Source organism: Hyperolius riggenbachi, chromosome 6 (genome assembly GCF_040937935.1).
Source record: "Hyperolius riggenbachi isolate aHypRig1 chromosome 6, aHypRig1.pri, whole genome shotgun sequence".
In the NCBI taxonomy this organism is placed as follows: Eukaryota; Metazoa; Chordata; class Amphibia; order Anura; family Hyperoliidae; genus Hyperolius; species Hyperolius riggenbachi.
Genome location: NC_090651.1, coordinates 186,589,786 through 186,611,495, shown reverse-complemented (window position 1 = coordinate 186,611,495; position 21,710 = coordinate 186,589,786). Strand labels below are relative to the sequence as shown.

General features: G+C 44.3%; 1 protein-coding gene across 1 annotated transcript in view; it reads right to left on the bottom strand.

The window, feature by feature from the left end:
* The window catches only part of LOC137522100 (glutamate receptor ionotropic, NMDA 2B), a 1,475,416-nt gene that overhangs the window by 269,101 nt on the left and 1,184,605 nt on the right, over positions 1–21,710 (bottom strand). The window contains exon 9 of the mRNA XM_068242127.1: positions 12,443–12,603. Within this exon, the coding sequence (XP_068098228.1) occupies positions 12,443–12,603 (161 nt within the window). The remainder of the gene's footprint in view (positions 1–12,442; positions 12,604–21,710) is intronic.

The following is a 21,710-nucleotide window of genomic DNA, read 5'->3' as shown; positions in this document are numbered from 1 at the left end:
GGAAGTCTTAATGAAAAATGTTGTGCATACATTGACTTCTTCTTACAACCACACGTTGTTGCACTTGATTCATATATATTCGAGATCCCACAGACGTTTTAACCAAATTGATGGATGTTCAGGTAAATTCACAGGACCTTTTGTTTACCTGTGACGTAGAGAGCCTATACTCTAATATCTTTCGTCACCAAGGTCTTAGAGCAGTCAAATACTTTTTGGATACTGAGACAATAGACAACAAGAGAAGAAATTTGTGGTTACTTGACTTGCTCGATTTTGTGTTGACACACAATTGTTTTCTTTTCAATGGCACCTATTATCTCCAGGTAAGGGGTGTGGCCATGGGGGCCAAATGTTCCCCCTCAGTGGCCAACCTGTTCCTGGGGTGGTGGGAGAGGGAGTTTGTGTGGGCGTCGTCGCTGGAACGATTCCACCCCGCCATTGCGGGGTGGCATCGTTTTATCGACGACGTCCTCATAATATGGCAGGACAACTTGGAACTATTAAATGAATTCCTGATGACTCTCAATAATAATGACTTAAATATCTTTCTCACCTCTAACATCTCTCAGGATGAAGTCAATTTTCTGGACATTATGATTATTAAACAACTGGATGGCCAGCTAAGTACAACTCTTTACCGGAAGGAAACAGCTGTAAATAGTCTTTTGCACTACTCTTCGTATCATACACCTACAACAGGGGTCTCAAACTCGCGGCCCGCGGGCCATTTGCAGCCCTTGATACAATATTGTGTGGCCCGCGGCGGCAAAAGCTTACTTATAGTTCGCTTCAGTGCTCCCAAGTAATCCGCCGCATCCCCGCCGCTAAACGATGGCTGCAGAGCCCCCAAATCGCCCGGGGGCAATCCGCCGGCATTTCCTGGAAGGGGCAGAGCTTTCAGCTTCAGCTCTGCCCCTCCTGACGTCATTTGCAGCACGGATCGCCGCCTCTCCCCGCCCCTCTCTGTGAAGGAAGAGTCCCACTTTTTCTGCGCAATTCTTAAATTTACTGGTAGCGCGCCCAGGCTATGCATATGCATAGGTAGGTTTTAGTTAGTGTTAGGTCCCCTCCCATGGAGGAAAGACTTCTTCGACAGTGGGAGGGACGAGTACCTAACAAATTGCATTGCAAGCTGTTAGTGGAAACTAACATCCTCCAAGTGGTAGACAGGTTGTATGTGTGCTCATTGTGTATTTGTATCCCATGAGTGGGGTCTGCACTTTTTTGCAGGTAAGCATTCATCTGTTTTTAAGTAGCGCTGTTCATTTCTTTGCTATGTGAAGGAAGAGTGAGAGGGGCGATTTGGGGGCTCTGCAGCCCTTGTTTTGCGGCGGGAACACGGCGGATTACTTGTAATGGGAGCACTGAAGCGAACTATAAGGTAAAATAGGCAAAATAGTTCGCTTCAGTGTGAATTTGATTTTGAAATAAAAATCAATGCAAGGGACGGGAGGGGGGGGGGGGGGGGCTATGGGAGCGGGAGCTGCTGATTGTGAAATCCCTTATGCGGCCTGGCCTCATCCTGACTTTGCCTCCTGCGGCCCCCAGGTAAATTGAGTTTGAGACCCCTGACCTACAACGAGACGAAGTATACCGATTGGACAATTCTTGAGAATCAAACGGAATTGTACCACCAGTGAAGAATTTGAGAGAGAAGCTAGTAAATTGGCAGAGAGATTCAGAGACCGTGGCTACCCTAATAAGCATATACGGAGGGCTTGGAGAAGAGCTAGATTCTCTTCAAGAGAACAATTGTTACAATCACAATATAAAGACAAAAGTGTAAAGAGAAACAACACAGTTCTGTTAATTACCACGTATAATGAGAGATGGAACGAAATTCATCAAGTTCTTGGAAAACATTGGAATATTCTCTTGAGTGAACCAACAATTAGCAAGTTTATTACTACTAAGCCCTCTATGAACGCAAGGAGGGCCCCCACCCTGAGAGATAAACTCTGTCATAGTCATTATCAAGCACCACAAAGATCACTGAGTATTAAGGGCAGTTTTCCGTGTGGGGGATGTTCTGTCTGCTCATTGATGCCATCAACTAAATATATTTTGGATTATAAGGACAACCAGGCTAGTGCACTTTTGGATTTCATTAATTGTCAAACACCTTGGGTGATATATCTCCTTGAGTGTGGTTGTACAAAGAGATATATAGGGCAGACAAAAAATCCCCTCAAACAGAGAATTCAGAAACACTGTTCCACTATAAAACTTGCCCAAAGGGATTACTTGGAAAATAAGACTCTAACCACTGTGGCAGCCTATACTTTGACATGTACGCAAAGCAAAATAGAAAATTGGAAAGCGTATGGATTACAATGGCTACACCCAAACAACAGAGGTGGAAATCATACGATCAAATTGTTACAGTGGGAATTGCGCTGGATTCATAGACTAGGTACAAAGGCCCCTTGTGGGCTAAATGAGGATTTCAACTTGGGGTGCTATTTGCCACAATAGTTTTCTCAATATTTATCACCATATTGGTGTATTATGGGATCTTTCTTTTGCTTTCCCTATTCAAAATACTGACTAATGATTTTGTTGATGGCTCAAGGTAAGGAGCTGGAACAACAACAATTGTTCAAATTTCTACGGCTTTGAGGTAAGAAAGCTGGACTGTCTGCGTACCATGGTGGCGTAGTGGTTAGCTCTCTCGCCTTGCAGCGCTGGGTCCCTGGTTCGAATCCCAGCCAGGGCACTATCTGCAAAGAGTTTGTATGTTCTCTCCGTGTCTGCGTGGGTTTCCTCCGGGCACTCCGGTTTCCTCCCACATTCCAAAAACATACAGATAAGTTAATTGGCTCCCCCTAAAAATTGGCCCTAGACTACAGTACTTACACTACATAATATAGACATATGGCAATGGTAGGGATTAGATTGTGAGCTCCTTTGAGGGACAGTTAGTGACAAGACTATATATATATATATACACTGTACAGCGCTGCGTAATATGTTGGCGCTATATAAATACTATATAATAATAATAATAATAATACTTTATGTTTCTCAGTTAAGATTTTTTATACTACATTAACAATACTCTCCATTATGTGAGTAGATGGAGATCTATGAGTTCCTCACATTTAGGTTGAGCTGGGCTGTGTGAGTTTTGGTGGCAGCTGAATCTCCTTATATGGATATCAGAGGCGTAGCTAGGGCTTTCAGCGCCCGGGGACAAAGACAGTTTATGCGCCCCCCCCCACCATGGTAGCAAGAAAGGGGCGTGGCCCCACATCAGCATGTGAGCATGGTAATCAGTGCTGCTATAAAAAATACATAATACTAATATGGTAGGCCATTAGACTATGACTATGATAGGATTAGATTGTGAGTTCCTCTGAGGACAGTCAGTGACATGACTATGTATTCTGTAAAGTGCTGCAGAAGATGTCAGTGCTATAAATACATTGTAATAATAAATATGGTAGGATATTAGACTATAACAGGATTAGACTGTGAGCTCCTCTGAGGGCAATGTACTCTGTTAAGTGCTGCTGCAGAAGCTGTCAGTGCTATATACAGTGTCGAATTTACAGCTCAGGAGTCTATAGATAAAAAAGTTTTGGCACCCTAAGCCCCGCCTTCCCCAGCATAGACCACTTCCACAAATCATGCCCCACTTTTCTTATGAAAAAAGAAACATACAAGGTTATATAGACACAATACCAGCAATATGCAGACATTACCAACGCCATACAGAATTAACCTAATATTACCAACAAGCAGATAATTCAAATCACAAGATTTATTTATAAAACAAAAATTGTGAATAGTAATCAGGAAGGTTAAATCATGGTTAGGCAACGATTTGGTGTTCGATTTGTCTGGCATTCTACAAGGATGTTTATTAATAGCTCCAATACCCGTGAAACCACAAGCCTCAGCGTGGCATGTCTGAGATCTAGGGATGCGTGTTCTGCATCAAACGCTGTTCCGAACAACTTGGAACAGAACACGATTTTGAAGCATAGTGGACCCCGGCATGGGAGGTTAACTCACCCCTTGACACTGCCTTCAGTGGTGCGTTCCAGCTTACCAGCTACTTCCTCCTTAGTATTGTATTCCACCTTAGCAATATTGTGAGCTGGAACACACCATGGAGGACAGCACATAGAGGCAGTCTCAAAGTGTCAACTTCAAGGGTTACTTAAAAGCCCCCCCATGCCGCAGCCCGCCTGTGCGCCAAATTCATTCTGTTCCAGGTTATTGGGAATAGTGTTTGGAATGCAGAACGCTCATCCCAAGTGTAAGATCAAACTGAAAAGCTGCATCATTTTACTGTACAGTAAATGTGAACAGCTTTTTTTGTAAGTCAGCATGGTCTGAGTGGGCAAATGCTGTCTCTTGTGACTCCATAGGTTTTGTATCCTCCAGTCCTTCACAAGGCTTAAAAAGAAATGAAGGGGGAGGAAGAAAGAAAGCACCGAACAGCTTGATGGAAACTGACCTTAGGACTTAGGTCACAGCTTCTGTGCCAGGCTATCTGTGTCCATGTCTGACCTCAGATCAGACGGCTCCCTGCATTCAATGCTCCTGATTGCGTGTCTCCCTGCCGCCAAGACTTCCCTGTTCTCTGTGTGCAGAGCAGCTGGCTGCCGTCTTTCTGCTGGAACGCACGAACAGCCAGCAAAAGCCAGGAGGAAGTGAGTGACCTAGCTGGTCACCCTTCACTCCTGGTGTTGCAGCCTGACAGAAGTGATAGAAACGGCAAGTTAAATGGTGCTTGTAGGGATGAGCGTAATGACCTAATTACGAATTTCCGAAATTTCGCGAAATTACTACAATTACGATTTTAGCAGTAATCGAAATTTCGTAATTTTCGCAAATTACGCAAATTTTCGTAATTACGATTACGAAATTTAGTATTTTAAAGTTTGCAAAGGTTTCTATCCCTCTAGATGCCTTCGTAATCGAAATTTCACTCCCGTAATGACGAATTTCGTGTCTCCAACCGAAATTTTACTGTTTCAGGTTTGTAAGGGTTTCTATCCCTCTACATGCCTAAAATGAATAGCCCAGCCAGCCTCCTCCTCCTCCTTCCCTCCCTCTCTCTCTCTCTCTCTCTCTCTCTCTCTCTCTCTCTCTCTCTCTCTCTCTCTCTCTCCCCAGAGATCTGTAGTATTTCAAAACCATACTCACATTCATGACATGTCCAGGGATCAAACCCAGGCCAACCACATGGAAGACAGCTATGCTCACCACCATACCACCAAACACACACTAAATAGACTGCTAACCTAAATCTTACTTGTAGACAGTCATATGAGACACATGCTGGGTGCAGGGCTTTGTGATTGGACCATGCGATAGAGTGAGGTGCAAAAATGAAATCATGCCTAGCAGAGGATGGTTTTACAATGCTAAATGCTAGGCTGGCTGTGGTGCAATTGGTTAGTGCGTCTGGCTGGTAACAGCAAGGTTACAGGTTCGATTCCATCCAGGCATGTCTTTTCCTTTTGCGTTCAACAGTTGTCCAAACAGAGCCAACAGAGCCCCAGATAGCCATGTAGAGTTAGGTCACAGCTAGCCTGGCTGTGGTGCAATTGGTTAGTGCGTCTGGCTGGTAACAGCAAGGTTACAGGTTCGATTCCATCCAGGCATGTCTTTTCCTTTTGCGTTCAACAGTTGTCCAAACAGAGCCAACAGAGCCCCAGATAGCCATGTAGAGTTAGGTCACAGCTAGCCTGGCTGTGGTGCAATTGGTTAGTGTGTCTGGCTGGTAACAGCAAGGTTTGATTCCATCCAGGCATGTCTTTTCCTTTTGCGTGCGCGCGCTGCGCCATTGAACCCCATGGGGTATTTTGCGTGCGTAAAACTTTACGCATGCAAAACTTTGTGCTCGGTGTTTGGACAACTGTTGAACTCAAAAGGAAAAGACATGCCTGGATGGAATCGAACCTGTAACCTTGCTGTTACCAGCCAGACACACTAACCAATTGCACCACAGCCAGGCTAGCTGTGACCTAACTCTACATGGCTATCTGGGGCTCTGTTGGCTCTGTTTGGACAACTGTTGAACGCAAAAGGAAAAGACATGCCTGGATGGAATCGAACCTGTAACCTTGCTGTTACCAGCCAGACGCACTAACCAATTGCACCACAGCCAGGCTAGCTGTGACCTAACTCTACATGGCTATCTGGGGCTCTGTTGGCTCTGTTTGGACAACTGTTGAACGCAAAAGGAAAAGACATGCCTGGATGGAATCGAACCTGTAACCTTGCTGTTACCAGCCAGACACACTAACCAATTGCACCACAGCCAGCCTAGCATTTAGCATTGTGAAACCATCCTCTGCTAGGCATGATTTCATTTTTGCACCTCACTCTATCGCATGGTCCAATCACAAAGCCCTGCACCCAGCATGTGTCTCATATGACTGTCTACAAGTAAGATTTAGGTTAGCAGTCTATTTAGTGTGTGTTTGGTGGTATGGTGGTGAGCATAGCTGTCTTCCATGTGGTTGGCCTGGGTTTGATCCCTGGACATGTCATGAATGTGAGTATGGTTTTGAAATACTACAGATCTCTGGGGAGAGAGAGAGGGAGAGGAGGAGGAGGAGGAGGAGGAGGCTGGCTGTGCTATTCATTTTAGGCATCTAGAGGGATAGAAACCCTTACAAACCTGAAACAGTAAAATTTCGGTTGGAGACACGAAATTCATCATTACGGGAGTGAAATTTCGATTACGAAATTGTAAATTACGATTTGAAAATTAATTACGAAATTACGAATTTGGGTCGTAATGTTAAATTTCGCATTCGTAATAAAAGCAGTTCGAAATTTCGAAAATTTCGGCTCATCTCTAGGTGCTTGCCTGCTTCACTGAGGAGAGAGCGGTTCAGCTGTGCGGATTGGGTCATCGCAGTGCCCAGCCAGCTACAAAGGGAGAGCGTGGAATGCTTCTCTTCCGCACGCTGTGTGTGGCTTGTGACGTCACATAGGAAGAGCCCTGAGCAAGGAAGCAGCAGCGGCAGACTAGGGCAGTGGAGAGAGAGGAAAAAAAAAAAAACAACGTGGCTGGGCGCCCTTAGGGAGTCGGCGCCCGGGGGCACGTGTCCTACCCCGACCCCCCCTAGCTACGCCCCTGATGGATATATTTATATTAAATATTTATTTTTTGTAATGTTTTCTATTAGGAGGTCTTTGGCATTGGCTGGTCCTGTCTGTCCCCGGAGGAGTTTGAAAATCTTCATTGACTAACAACGTTCCTTGTCGAATATTCATCTTTGAAAGAAAACTATAGTTCTTGATGCTTATGATACTCTTCCTATAGATATATTCTTTGATAAAAATAATGCAATCTTGTATTTTTGGATATAAGAAGATATTATCCTGTTGTGATCCTAGCGTTTCAAAGTGTATTTATGTGTTGACCACTAGATGGAGTTCCTTCTTTCACTTTTTATTCCTTATTTCATTCTATATATCTTTTTATCAAGTATTCTCATTTTTGTCCACAAGATGGCGACGCGTCTAAAGCTACGCATTATACACATACGTTATTACGCATGGTACACGTAAATTAGTACGCATGGCTGACCCGGCGCGCTGACGTAAAGACGGTGCGCGGCCGCGTCCATGGACGTATTTAAACCTCGCCAAAAAGTTCACACACTTGTCCCTTCAGCAGCTTCGGCGGAACTAGTCGAACGGGCGCAAGAGTGCCCATGCAGCCATCCCCAGGCCTCATTTATCTTATTATCTAGGTGAGCCTCGCCATTCCTTACTCGTGCTACCACACCTTACTTTAAACAAATCTTTTTCATCTTTTATTTCCTATTCGTGCTACTACACCTTGCATCAATCAGTCTCCTTCATTACACTGCTAATCTTTCACTGGATTTAATCCCTTCTCCACATAATTTTCCAATTGGTATCACACACATTTGCCTATACTGTCTACTTACTACATCTTAGCACTATGCACTTTATTTGTTGTTGAGCGATTGCTCCTATTTAATATGCACTATTATGCACTTTTTGACTCATGTCATGTATTGCTTTTTGATTGATGGATCTCTAAATTGTTAGCACTTTATTTTTATGTAGCATCAGTCAGGTATTATTGTTGGTACAGCGTTGTGTCTTTATATATTCATGCATATTAGGGGTGGGTCGACGATTCCTGCGAATCCACGAATCCCTCGAATATTAGGAAATATTCGAGATTCGTGGATTCGAATCCCGACGCCATTTTCCACTATACGAATCCGCCGAATCCCGACGCTGCATCGCCGCGCATCCGCCGCTCGCACTCGTCCTCCTCCGACCCCCCCCCCCCCGCGCCTCCTCCGCCCGCCCGCATATACTGTATCAACTCACCTATCCATAGCGGAGCGCAGAGCAGCAGACCTCTCGCTGACTTCCTGGTTCCCCCTAGTGACCGGCTCTTACAATGACGTCATCAGTAAGAGCCGGTCCGGCCACTAGAGGGAACAGGGAAGTAACGAAGAGATCTGCCGCTCTGCGCTCCACGGGAAAGGTGAGTAGATTTATATGCAGGGGTGAGCGGAGGAGGCACGGGGGACGGAGGGGGCTGGGGGGGGGGGGGGGTTGGCGGTAAGCGGAGGAGGCACGGTGGGGGGGTTCTACCTACCGGACACTATCCTTACCTACCTACCTACAGGCCGCTATACCTACCTCCCTACAGGCCGCTATACCTACCTACCTACAGGCCCCTATACCTACCTAAAGGCCCCCTATACCTACCTAAAGGCCCCCTATACGTACCTACCTACCTACCTAAAGGCCCCTATACCTACCTAAAGGACCCTATACCTACCTACCTACCTAAAGGCCCCTATACCTACCTACCTACCTAAAGGCCCCTATACCTACCTACCTACCTACAGGCCACTATACCTACCTACAGGCCTCAATACCTACCTACCCACCTACATACAGGCCCCTATACGTACCTACCTACCTAAAGACACCTATACCTACATACAGGCCCCTATACCTACCTACCTACCTACCGGACACTATACCTACCTACCTACAGGCAACTATACCTACCTACAGGCCACTATACCTACCTACCTACCGGCCACTATCCTTACCTACCTACCTACAGGCCGCTATACCTACCTACCTACCTACAGGCCGCTATACCCACCTACCTACACGCCCCTATACCAACCTAAAGGCCCCCTATACCTACCTAAAGGCCCCCTATACCTACCTAAAGGCCCCTATACCTACCTACCTACCTAAAGGCCCCTATACCTACCTACCTACCTACCTACAGGCCACTATACCTACCTACAGGCCTCAATACCTACCTACCTACCCACCTACCTACAGGCCCCCTATACGTACCTACCTACATACCTACCTATACTTAAGGCCCTATACCCTGCTACCTATACTGAAGGTCCCTTTACCTACCTACCTACCTACCTAAAGGCCCCTATACCTACCTACCTACATACCTACCTATACTTAAGGCCCTATACCCAGCTACCTATACTGAAGGTCCCTTTACCTACCTACCTACCTACCTACCTAAAGGCCCCTATACCTACCTACCTACATGCCTACCTATAATTAAGGCCCTATACCCTGCTACCTATACAGAAGGTCCCTTTACCTACCTACCTACCTAAAGGCCCCTATACCTACCTACCTACCACCTACCTATACTTAAGGCCCTATACCCTGCTACCTATACTGAAGGTCCCTTTACCTACCTACCTATACTGAAGGCACATGTACCTTACTTCCTATACTGAAGGCCCCTATACCTAGCTACCTACCTTTACTAAAGGCACATATACCCTGCTACCTATACTGAAGGCACATATACCATGCTACCTATACTGAAGGCCCCTATACCTAGTTACCTACCAATACTGAAAGCACATGTACTGTGCTACCTATACTGAAGGCCCCTATACCTTGCTACCGATACTGAAGGCACATGTACCTTGCTATCCATACTGAAGGCCTCTATACCCTGCTACCTACCTATACTGAAGGCACATATACTCTGCTATCTATACTGAAGGCCCATATACCCTGCTACCTATACTGAAGGCCCATATACCCTGCTACCTATACTGAAGGCCCATATACCCTGCTACCTATACTGAAGGCCCATATACCTTGCTACCTATACTGAAAGCTACCAATATTGAAGGCACCCATACCTAGCTAGCTATACTGAAGGCACCTTTACCTCGCTACCTATGCCTGGGTACCTATACTGCAGGCAACTATACCACGGATCGCACAGTTCTTATGTGCAGGATTCGTTAGATTCGAGATTCGAAAAGTTCGAGATATTCGAGAACCTTTTTAGATTCGGATCCGGATTCGGATTCGAAGAAATTGTGGATTCGTCCCATCCCTAATGCATATATAGGTGCGCTCCTCCCTACACATTGTGTGATTCAGTATTTAATTTAATTTATTCATTAATTGACCATATATTAATACTGAACTGATCCTCATTTCACACTATGCTTTGAGAGGGGTGCACTATCTGAATATTAGTGTATTTTAATATTTTTGCTGTACACTTTACTGTTTGCGAGGCCACTTGTATTATTGTTATTATTGGGGGCCTTATATAGGATTGGACACGGCTTGCTTTGTTTTAGATGTTTTTAATTTTAACTTTTGGCTTTAATAAAGATATATTATACTTCTTTGATATCTTGGTCCAATTAGTGCTCATTTTCAATTCTTATATAGAGTGGTTGCTTTTCTCTTGTTGCTAAATATCTTATGTTGGGCCTGTGACCTTTTTTCCTCCCAATTATATACATAACAAGCAATATTCATTGCTGAATTATGCATGCTCGTTCTTTCTTCTGTTTTAAGTCTGTGTTCCTACCGCCATGGGTCCACAGAATTTTTCGCTGCTGCCATGCGCCACTAGCTATTAAGCCACTACAATAGCTACATTTTGTTGTAGAAAAAATATAAATATTTCTGAGGTATCTGGGATGAAAACTGTGCTGTCCCAGTTGTGTATTGGACACAATGTGGGCTTCACGACTGCTGTCCGGAACCTCATGCTGTATGGTGTTTATTATTACAGCCATGGTACCAACGCTAGGTGCCATGGCCCGTTACAATTGCCTGCTGCCACATGTCACTCCTCCTCCTGCTGCTGCTACTGTATTTAACCTCCTGCTGTCTGTGTTCCCACCACCAGGGTCCACAGAATTTTGCGCTGCTGCCATGCACCACAAGCTATTACGCCACTACAATAGCTACATTTTTTGTTTAAAATATATATATATATTTCTGCGGTGTCTGGGTTGAAATCTGTGCTGTCCCAGTTGTGTATTAGGCACAATGTGGGCTCCTGACTGCTGTCTGGAACCTCCTGCTGTTGGTGTTTATTTACAGCCGTGGTACCAACTCTAAGTGCAATGGCCCGTTACATTGCCTGCTGCCACACGTAACTCCTCCTCCTCCTGTTGTTGCTGTATTTAACCTCCTGCTGTCTGTGTTCCCACCGCCTGGGTCCACATAATTTTGTGCTGCTGCCATGCGTCACTAGCTATTGTGCCACTACAATAGCTACATTTTTGTTAAAATATATATATATATATATATTTCTGAGGTGTCTGGGTTGAAAACTGTGCTGTCACAGTTGTGTATTGGACACAATGTGGGCTTCATGACTGCTGTCTGGAACCTCCTACTGTTGGTGTTTATTTACAGCCATGGTACCAACACTAGGTGCCATGGCCCGTTACATTGTCTGCTGCCACACGTCACTCCTCCTCCTGCTGTATTCAACCTCCTGCTGTCTGTGTTCCCACCGCCAGGGTCCACAGAATTTTGTGCTGCTGCCATGCGCCACTAGCTATTACACCACTACAATAGCTACATTTTTTGTTTAAATATATATATATATATATATATTTCTGAGGTTTCTGGGTTGAAAACTGTGCTGTTCCAGTTGTGTATTGGACACAATGTGGGCAATGTGGGCGACTGCTGTCTGGAACCTCCTACTGTTGATGTTCCCTGCTGGATCACTCCCCGGTCAGTGCTTCCTTACTTCTGTGTTTTCACTGAAAACCAAGTCACTTTACTGACAAATTTACAAAAGAACACAGTAAGCGAGATCGGCCCCTGAAGTCGAACTCAACAGTGATGGGCTTCCGAGTAAAAAGGTAACAAACTGCTGAAGCCAGAAGGAGGAAGCGCGGTAGTGAGTCAAGGAACACAATTCACAGTTTGCCTATGATGTGAAATGGACAGCAGACTAGTTAACCCTCCATTACCAGTGGTCACAGCTGTTTAATCAGCAGTTCATTACCAATTAAACTCGAAAGCCCATCGCTAGAACTCAACTAATCCACTTGCTCATCTCTACTAATCAAGAAATAGCAGTATAGTATAAACAGTAATTCCCTTACTCAGCCCCATAAATATTACATTCCAAACAATAACTTACCCAGTTTTTAAAGACTGTAGAGCATCTTGTACTGATTTTTGGTTAAATTTCACCATGTATGTATGCATTTCGAGGTAGTTATTCCGAATATTTCTTTCTGTGCTGCCATTAGGTACAGTACCAAATCGAAAAGCCGGGGAGAAGTCATTGGGCCTTTGAAACTGAAATCAAATACAAATACAAGTTCAGACAGTCCAGATTCAACACAATCTACTTATCCATGTACTTTTCTAAAACATTTTACTTATCTAACTATAAAAAGAATGAAATCTGTTCTAAAATTTTAAAAATAGGCTATTGTACACAAAACCTCAGTGAAAGTTGCATTCTTACTGGCATCTAAACATAGTTGACTATGCTCTTTATCTTTACTTTTTATGACACTTACCATGAACCTGAAGTGGGTTTTGGAAGGAAATTCAGATACTTACAGTAGTAGAGGAAAGCCTTTGGATAGTCCAGAGGCATCCCCCATCCTCCTTGACCCCACAATTGGATCACCCCGAGCTGCTTGGTTACTCTGTAGTACTGGTCCAAGCCCTATCCCATAGAGCCATATCAATCCCTGCTATGCACCCAGGAGGACAAAATATCCAAAACAAGCTGCCTGCATATAGGGTTGGTGTGGTTCTGTAAAATTTTAAGCTATTGGTTTGCTATATACGAGCAGTTGTGGATGTAAACCTGGCTTCAGGGGCATGAAGAGATAATTTGCATATTCAATAGTGGTGCATTGTGGGTAACCACAGATGTTCACTTAAAGCTGAATTATTGAAAATAACTTCTGTTTGAAGAAGGCAAAACACACTTATCATTGTTTTTTCAGTATCTTTTAGTCCCCTATACTTTCCTAGTGGTTTTGGGTCACCCTGAGCTGCTTGGTTACTCTGTTTTCTGTTTAAATAGGCACTGTTACAACATAATAGAAGGTAATACATTATTCAGTATACACAACTTTATGTTAATTTTACTGGTTTCAGCATCAGAAATTCTTCTTATATCTATATTTTGCTGCATATTAGTCAGTAACTCGGCCCTTCAAGTGATGCTTAGCTTAGGCTGTGATATGACAGCATTCTGCCTCAGACCACTCGATGAGACCACAAGTTGTTGTTTCTGCTCACTTAAACAAAACTATGGTCAAAATAACATAACAAATAAAATTTATTTATTTAAATAATATGTATTTATAAATGATTTTGTCAATGTTTGTCCATTGTATAATCTTTGTTTTCTTCCTGATTTACTTTCTGAAATTTGTCACAGGCGGCAACAATTTCAGTACTGGCACGTATGTATGAATGTTCATTTAAGGCTGAGCCACACTGCAGAGTGCCTTTCGATCTGTCAGCCCTTTCTTTGTGTTTTCAAGAACACACTCCCATGACTTGTATAAAATAACTGCAAAATTGCTGTAATTGTGATTTTTCACATAATTGTGATTTCCCCCACGATTTCACTGATGGATTGAAAAGCCTTCACAGTGGGGCCCAGCCCTTATTAAGAGTTCTAAAGCCAGTAGAAAATACCTTTGGTCTCCCAGAATTCTCTGGAGGGATGGGGGGTTGTGGCAACCAGGATATTCAACATAAAAATTGGTATCCTAAATAATTTAGTGCATCCTACTGTTCTACACTAGAGGTTGAAAGCCAGAGTGAGAACAGACATATATTCTGAAGCATACCCCAATGCCCCACTTTGGACACTAGCCCCCCATGCACATGTCACCATGATATATCACCCTGAGGTCTGTCTGCAGTGACATATGGTATTTCAAAAGTACAAGTCAAGCATTTTAATCCTTCAAGTGAAAAATGATAGTATTACATGAAAATTATAACAGCACCTTCAACGCTTAGTGATCTATGATGTGAAGTCAGTTTTTTTTTTTACTTCTTTTTCTGCAGAATAACAACAGACCCCTCAGTAACAGAGGGCCAGATTTATCAAAGCATTACCAACAGTTTTTTCTTCTAAACAGCAGAGGAACTGTTCTGCATGACAATAAGAAACTTCTAAAATCCTTCGTAATAGCAGCAGTTAAGCATGGATTTCTAGAGCTGCACTACAGTTAAGAAAAGTGCAAATCCATCCCTAAACTGCTGCAGATTAAGAAGTGCTTAATAGCAGTTCTCCATATAGTGCAGCAGTGCAGGCTAGATGTGATGTGTGAAGGGCTTCTACCCCCTCACTCAGAGCCTGCTGACAGTAGATGTGTTGGTTACCACAGCAACAGTAATTTCCAAGGGCGTAGCAATAGGGGCTGCAGAGGCAGAGATAGCGACTGCATCGGGGTCTTCGGGCCAGAGGGGCCCCAAAGGACCCTCCCTCAACTGCAGTATTAGCTCACTATTGGTCCTGTGCTCATAATAATCACTTCTATAGATACTTTGATTAGTGGTAATCATTAACAACCTGTTCCCCGTCCCCTTCTTGCACCTCTGACACTGTAGTTGCCATTGGCAGGTTTTGGTGCCCCGTATCAATTGTTATGTATAGAGTGCTTGGGGGGGGCCCCATTGTAAAACTTGCATCAGGGCCCACAGCTCCTTAGCTATGCCATTGGTAATTTCCCTCACACACTGCACTGCCTGAGAGACCTTCCTAACTCCTCCTATTCCTAACAGTTTAAGAAGGAATCTGCACTATTTAGTGATTTCTTAGGATGTCTGAGACAATTCTGAATGGATTTCTAAAAACCTACTAATATTTTGTCTCAGACACTCTTGATAAATGTCCACCAGAGTTCCTTGGTGACAGATCCTCTAGTGACTTTATAGCGACAGATCCCTCAGTAAGATGCCATACCTCTTTGTGAAAAAGAGGGAGTGGTAGATTCCCTCTTTATGTTTTACCAAGATTTTTTTACTTTTCAGTTAAAAAAAGGTATGCTCAGTGCCCTAATTACAAACCATGAAACAATCCAGCAAAATTTCCTAAGGCCCCCCTCCCTAGGTTTAGCCCATACACCCTTCCCTGTCATTAACGTTAACCACATATTTCAAATAGAATAAACTCCGCTAAATCCACAGCTTGGAACACAATTAATTGTTGCAGTCTGGGGGTTAATGTATTGAAGATGTGATTCGCTTTACTCTTTGCTAGTAGCAAAGCAGATGTGGTATTGCCATTTAACTATGCGGGAGAACAGAGGCACCAAAAGGATAAAAGGAAGCTAAATGAGCTTAAAAACCAAATTCTTGGTAAATAGAGGAGGTAGTGGTGGACTTACCTCCTCCAAGTAGACACACAATGACTGCAGTAAAGACAGTCAATATATTTTATTTATGAACTCCAAATATGCAACGCGTTTCGCAGGTTTGATTTGACAGAGGGGCCTGGCTCTTCTACTGACCACATATGCTGTTGCTCCGTTGTTATTGCCTGATGAAGCGGGATCAAACCTGTGAAACGTGTTGCATATGTGGAGTTCATAAATCAAATATATTGACTGTCTTTACTACAGTCGTTGTGTGTCTACTTGGAGGAGGTAAGTCCACCACTACCTCCTCTATTTACCAAGAATTAGTTTTTTAAGCTCATTTAGCTTCCTTTTATCCTTTTGGTGCCTCTGTTCTCCTGCATAATATTGAGTCCACCATGGGTGGAGGGTTGAACCCCCTTTTTCTCATCTACAGAGAGCGACTTCTTATTCCTGAGTGGGGTCAAGAAAATTTCCCCTCCTGCCTTTACAGTGGTTGCCTAATGGTAACCCTGGTTTGTGAGTATTAATATTTACTCTATCTAGTAACCATTTACCAGTACATATTACACTATTGGGGCTCTTGGTGTTCCTTGTTTTTATTGCCATTTAATGTTCACAGCTTTGTAGTAGGCCAGAGGTTCTCAAACTGGTTGCCGCGGCACCCTGGTGCACCGTGAACACTTCTCAGGGGTGGCGTGGCTGCGCCAAATCCTCTGCAGGACGTCACAATCCTGCTCTGCCCTGTGTACTCATCAGATGCAGGCTGGCTGTGCCTGCAGGTGCAAAGAGCCAGCGAGTCTGAGTGAATCCCTCCCCTGCCCTCTGTTCAGTGTTTCACAGCACAGTGGGAGGCAATAGGGAGAGGATCTATATGAGATTGGTTGGCCAGCTGACTAGCCTTGCCTCCTAACGGAGTACAGCTAGAGATGGGAGGCGGGAGTATATGAATCCAGAGAGGAGCTAATGGTGCCAGCCTTCTCTGCACCAGGCCAAGGACTGCAGGGACAAAACCCTAGAAAGGTAAAAGGAGACATGCATTCTCCTCACTGTCAGCCCATGCGGTCTGCCTGCCCTTCCCCCACATCCTCAGTATGTGCACAACGTCTGCTGCATATCTTTCTGACCCATAAGCAACCTCAATGTGCCCTCACTCTGCTGCCCACTACCACTCACTCTGCTACCCACCACCCCTCACTCTGCTGCCCACCACCCCTTACTCTGCCGCCCACCACCCTTAACTCTGCTGCCCTGCCCACCACCCTTCACTCTGCTGTCCAGCACCCTTCACTCTGCTGCCCCCCACCCCTCATTCTGCTGCCCACCACCCCTCATTCTGCTGCCCACAACCCCTCACTCTGTTTTAGGGAATAGTCTTCCTCATTATGCTTTGGGATTTAAGGGAGGACTCTCGCCTCTAATCCCTCAAACATAAATAGTCAGAGTGCCTCTCATAAATCCTCAAGCATAATAATAAAGTCCTCTTTTAATCCACAAACATAATTAGGCATAGCCCCCCCCATCGGCAAATATAAGTAGATGGAGTTGAGAGAGGATGCATAGCTTGCCTAAAAGGGGCTGTTGACCATGTAAATGGGGCTACTAGTTACCCAAAGAGGTATGCTGTCTAACTAAAGGGGTAACACTCACCACCTAGTAAGGACACTAAAGGGGTCCATTTACAGTCTAACATGGATAAAGCCTGTCTAAAGGGGGGCATTTTCTAACTTAAAGTGTACCAGAGGCAAATCAATACAAACGATTTATACATACCTGAGGCTTCCTCGAGCCCCCTCCGCATTGATCGCTCCCCAGACGTCTTCCTCCGCCTTTTCCTGGTCATGGTAGAAGTCTCATAAATTTGCCCAGTCTGGGTCAGTTGGCTCATGTGCAGTGCAGCTGCGTGCGCCCCCCCATCCTGCTCCCGAGGCTGGGAGTGCTCTGCGCCTGCGCAGTAGAGATGGCCTGAATGGTTCGCCGGCTAACGGTTCCCGGCGAACTTCCGTGGTTCGTGATCGCAGCGAACCGGGAACTTTTCCGGAAGTTCGGTTCGCCACCATAGTGCACCATTAGGGTCAACTTTCACCCTCTACATCACAGTCAGTAGGCACATTGTAGCCAATCAGGCTACACTCCCTCCTGGAGCCACTCCAACCCTTATAAAAGGCAGGCGCCGCCGGCCATTATACTCACTCATGTGCCTGCAGTAAATAGAGAAGGGACAGCTGCTGCAGACAGAGCAAACTCTCATAGGGAAAGATTAGTTAGGCTCTTGTAGGCTTCTTAGCTTGCTCCTTGCTGATTCTTATTGCAAAAATAGCACCCCTCAACAGCTCTTTTGAGAGCTAATCTTGTTCTTGTGATCTATTTTTTTTCTGTGTGTGTCCCATTGACACTTGTGTTGCATAGACAGCCTTGATAATTCATACTGTGTGTGTGCCACTGCCAGCCAGGCCCAGCACATTCAGTGACTACCTGTGTGTGTGTGACAGGCAGCTGCACATTTTAATACCCAATACTACATATACCTACCTACCTGTTGTTCACAGTTCACCCACCCACCTACGTGAGCGCACGCAGTGTCACTGTGCCTGTCTGCTACCTTACTCCTGAATTTTTAAGGCCGCTGCTAGCAGTGGCTGCTATAGTAATTTGTCTGGTGTGTGTACAAGCCTGCTTAATGTTTCTGGCTGCACTGCAGCTGCAACAACAAAACAAAAGGCATGTACATGTGCCCATTCCCCTTCGTGACTATTACCTTACCGCGGTGAAGGGGCTTGAGTATCACAATGAAGCAATGACCGTCGGCTATCTGAGTGTCTCGGCGGGTGGCACACCAAAGATAATAAGGTCGTTGCTTCATTGTGGACAGACCAAATTTGATCAGCTGGACAGTCACTGTTGTTCTATCATTGAGCTACCACAGCCCGGCGACCATATGGGCTTGAAATCCGCCACGGCCTGCACTCTCGCCATGGTGCGCACCAGTCCAGCACGGCTGTCACAACAGCTGTTTGCGGTGCATTACACAGTGAGTTTGGTGTGTCAGTGTGAAACAGTACTCTTATTACACTCCCTGATTGATGTATACACATGCAAGATGTTTTAAAGCACTTTAGGCCTGCAATTTAGCATTTAATGTGATTTCTGCCATTAAAATGCTGCTTTGCGTCAAATCCAGATTTTTTGATCTCACTCATCCATGCAAAAACTTAGATTTTGGACCCCTTGAAACACCTTTTCCATCACTTTTGTGGCCAGCATAAATTTTTCTAGTTTTCAAAGTTCGCCTCCCCATTGAAGTCTATTGCGGTTTGCGGAAGTTCGCGCGAACTGAACTTTTGGTGGAAGTTCACGATCCCTGCAGCGCTGTAATATGTGCATTGGTAGTTACTACTCACCATCCTGGCTCTCTCCAGCGTCGATCGCACACCCTCCTCCTCCACCGTACAGCTCCGGGCTACTGTTTACCGTACTGGAGACGCGGCTTGAAGACGTCATCAAGCCGCGTCCCCGGTACGGTAAACAGTAGGCCGGAGACGTATGGAGGAGGGTGCGCTATTAATGCTGGACAGAGCCATGATGGTAAGTAGTACTACCGATGCACATATCACAGCACTGCAGGGGGATCAAAACACTGCAGGGGGATCAAGTGGCGGGGAGGCTGCAGAGAGATTGGAGGGGAGTTATGGGGGAGTTCAGAGCATTATTAATTAATTTACCTGTATACTCGCTATATACATGGGGAATCTGACTATGGTATATACTGGAGGGGGGGGGGGATCTGGCTACATATACTAACTACATAAATAATTATTTTTAGTTAGCCAATATATATATATATTGGCTATATACAGGGGGAATCTGACTATATATACGCTAGCTATATACGGGGGGGGGGGATCTGTCTATATATACACTAACTATATAAATGGGGGGGATCTGACTGACTATATATACTGGCTATATATTTAGTATAGACTATATAGTATAGATTGGGGGCAACTTTACCAGGTTACCTATAATGGGGGTAACTATTCCAGACTACCTATACTGGGGGCAACCTTACTACGCTGCTTATACTGGGGGTCAACTATTGTAGGTTACCTATACTGGAGGCAACTATTCCACGCTACCTATACAGGGGGGGCACCTATACCTGGCATTACCCTCTGCACGCCACACTCACTCCTTTCCTTTTTTTTGGTGGTGTTCATTTAATACCCAGCACCCTGTGTCAAATGCCCTAGGTACGGTACTGCTGGGGAAACGTAATACCTGTCTTAGCTATATTGGGGATACTTAATACCTGTCATAGCTAAAGTCTTATGCCAGGAATACACGATGAGATTTTTCAGCAGATTTACTGTCGGATCGATTTTCCGATTGCTTGTCTAATTGATTTCCATTCACTTATATGAGAAATCGATCACAAAAACGATCGAAAATAAGATCGGACATCTCGGAAGTCGGAAATTATCTATTGAACCATCTATATGCCAAAAAAATCTCATGGTGTATTCCCAGCATTAGTCACAGAACTGCATTTACCGTGTGGTAGAGGTAGGTCTAATAAAGGAAAGGTAAAAGACATGCACACATACACCTTATTTCACTTCAGAATTCAAGTGTGAGGTATTTTACCACAAAATACCACACATTTTTTAGTTGAAAATTACCACATAAATTACCTCATGAAAATTACATGAGGTAAAACTTTACTTAAACTACCAGAATTCAAAAGTTGATTTAACTCATGAGGTAAATCCAATTCCATGAGGTAATTATCAACTAAACGCTACCAGAATTGAGCCCAATAGCTTTACATTTTTGGATCAAATTTATCTACAGAAGAGGGCGACAGCTATGGTAGCGAATCTTGTGCCCAGTTATGCGAATCTTACTATGGGACTACGTGAAGAATTTCTACTTGGTCCTAGAGATGTCATGAACATCAGATTTTGAATCCAAACATCCGAAAAAAGTTCAGATTCACGCGAACCGGGCGAACCTCCATAGGCTTTAATGGGCAAGAGAGTTTCACAAACTAAAAAGACTGTTTCTGGCCACGAAAGTGATGGAAAACTAGTTTCAAGTGCTCTAACACCTGGACAGGGGCATGGCGGAGGGGGATCCGTGCCAAAAGTCCCACCAAGAATTATAGAGTTGACGCAGAGTTGGGTTTCAATCCCTAAAGGGCAGAAATCACAGTACATTCCCACATTTGAGGAAAAGGATTGCTTTAAAATGTCCAGAGTGGTAATGTAAGGGTTATGCCTGCTTCACACTGACAGACCAAATGCTGCGTTTACCTAGATTGAGCGCTAACAGGTCTGTAAGGCCCTTAGGTGTGTAGGCACTGCATGCGCCCTTAACTGAGGCAGACTGGCTCAGTGTACGGCTGAATTTTTTTCTTGGGCCTATTTGTGAAAGTTATTGATACAAAATTATTTATGTTTAGTTAAGTTATTTATAACAATTAAAAAAATACAACATTATTTATAAAAAAGACAGAATTTCAAGGTAATATTTATATAATTTCAATGATTATTTTTAAAAAATGTTTAAGTCAGCAGGTGTCAGGCTGGCAGCAGGCCTGCCTGCCATTCGTGGTGGGGGTGATGTGGTGGTGTCACCCAACTCCAATGCAGAGTCACACAGTGGCCATTGGTGTTCAGTGGGTGGCAGGCTGGCAGCAGGCCTGCCTACCATTCCTGGTGGTGGTGCCACCAATTCCACTGCAGAGTCACACAGTAGAGGCTTGGAAGCAATGAAATGCAGGCTACCTGAAAGTCCAACATGGTGTCTGAAGAATAAAGAATGAGAAGGGAAGGTGATGGATGGTATGCATGAACTGGCACCCTCCTTTTTTTTATTTACCTTGTTTGACAAAGTTATTTTTGAAAAAATTAAAAATACATACATGTATAACCTATTTGTGTTTTTGACATTTTGAAAATTGAAAAAAAGCTTACATAGTTACATAGTTACATAGTTATTTTGGTTGAAAAAAGACATACGTCCATCGAGTTCAACCAGTACAAAGTACAACTCCAGCCCGTCCCC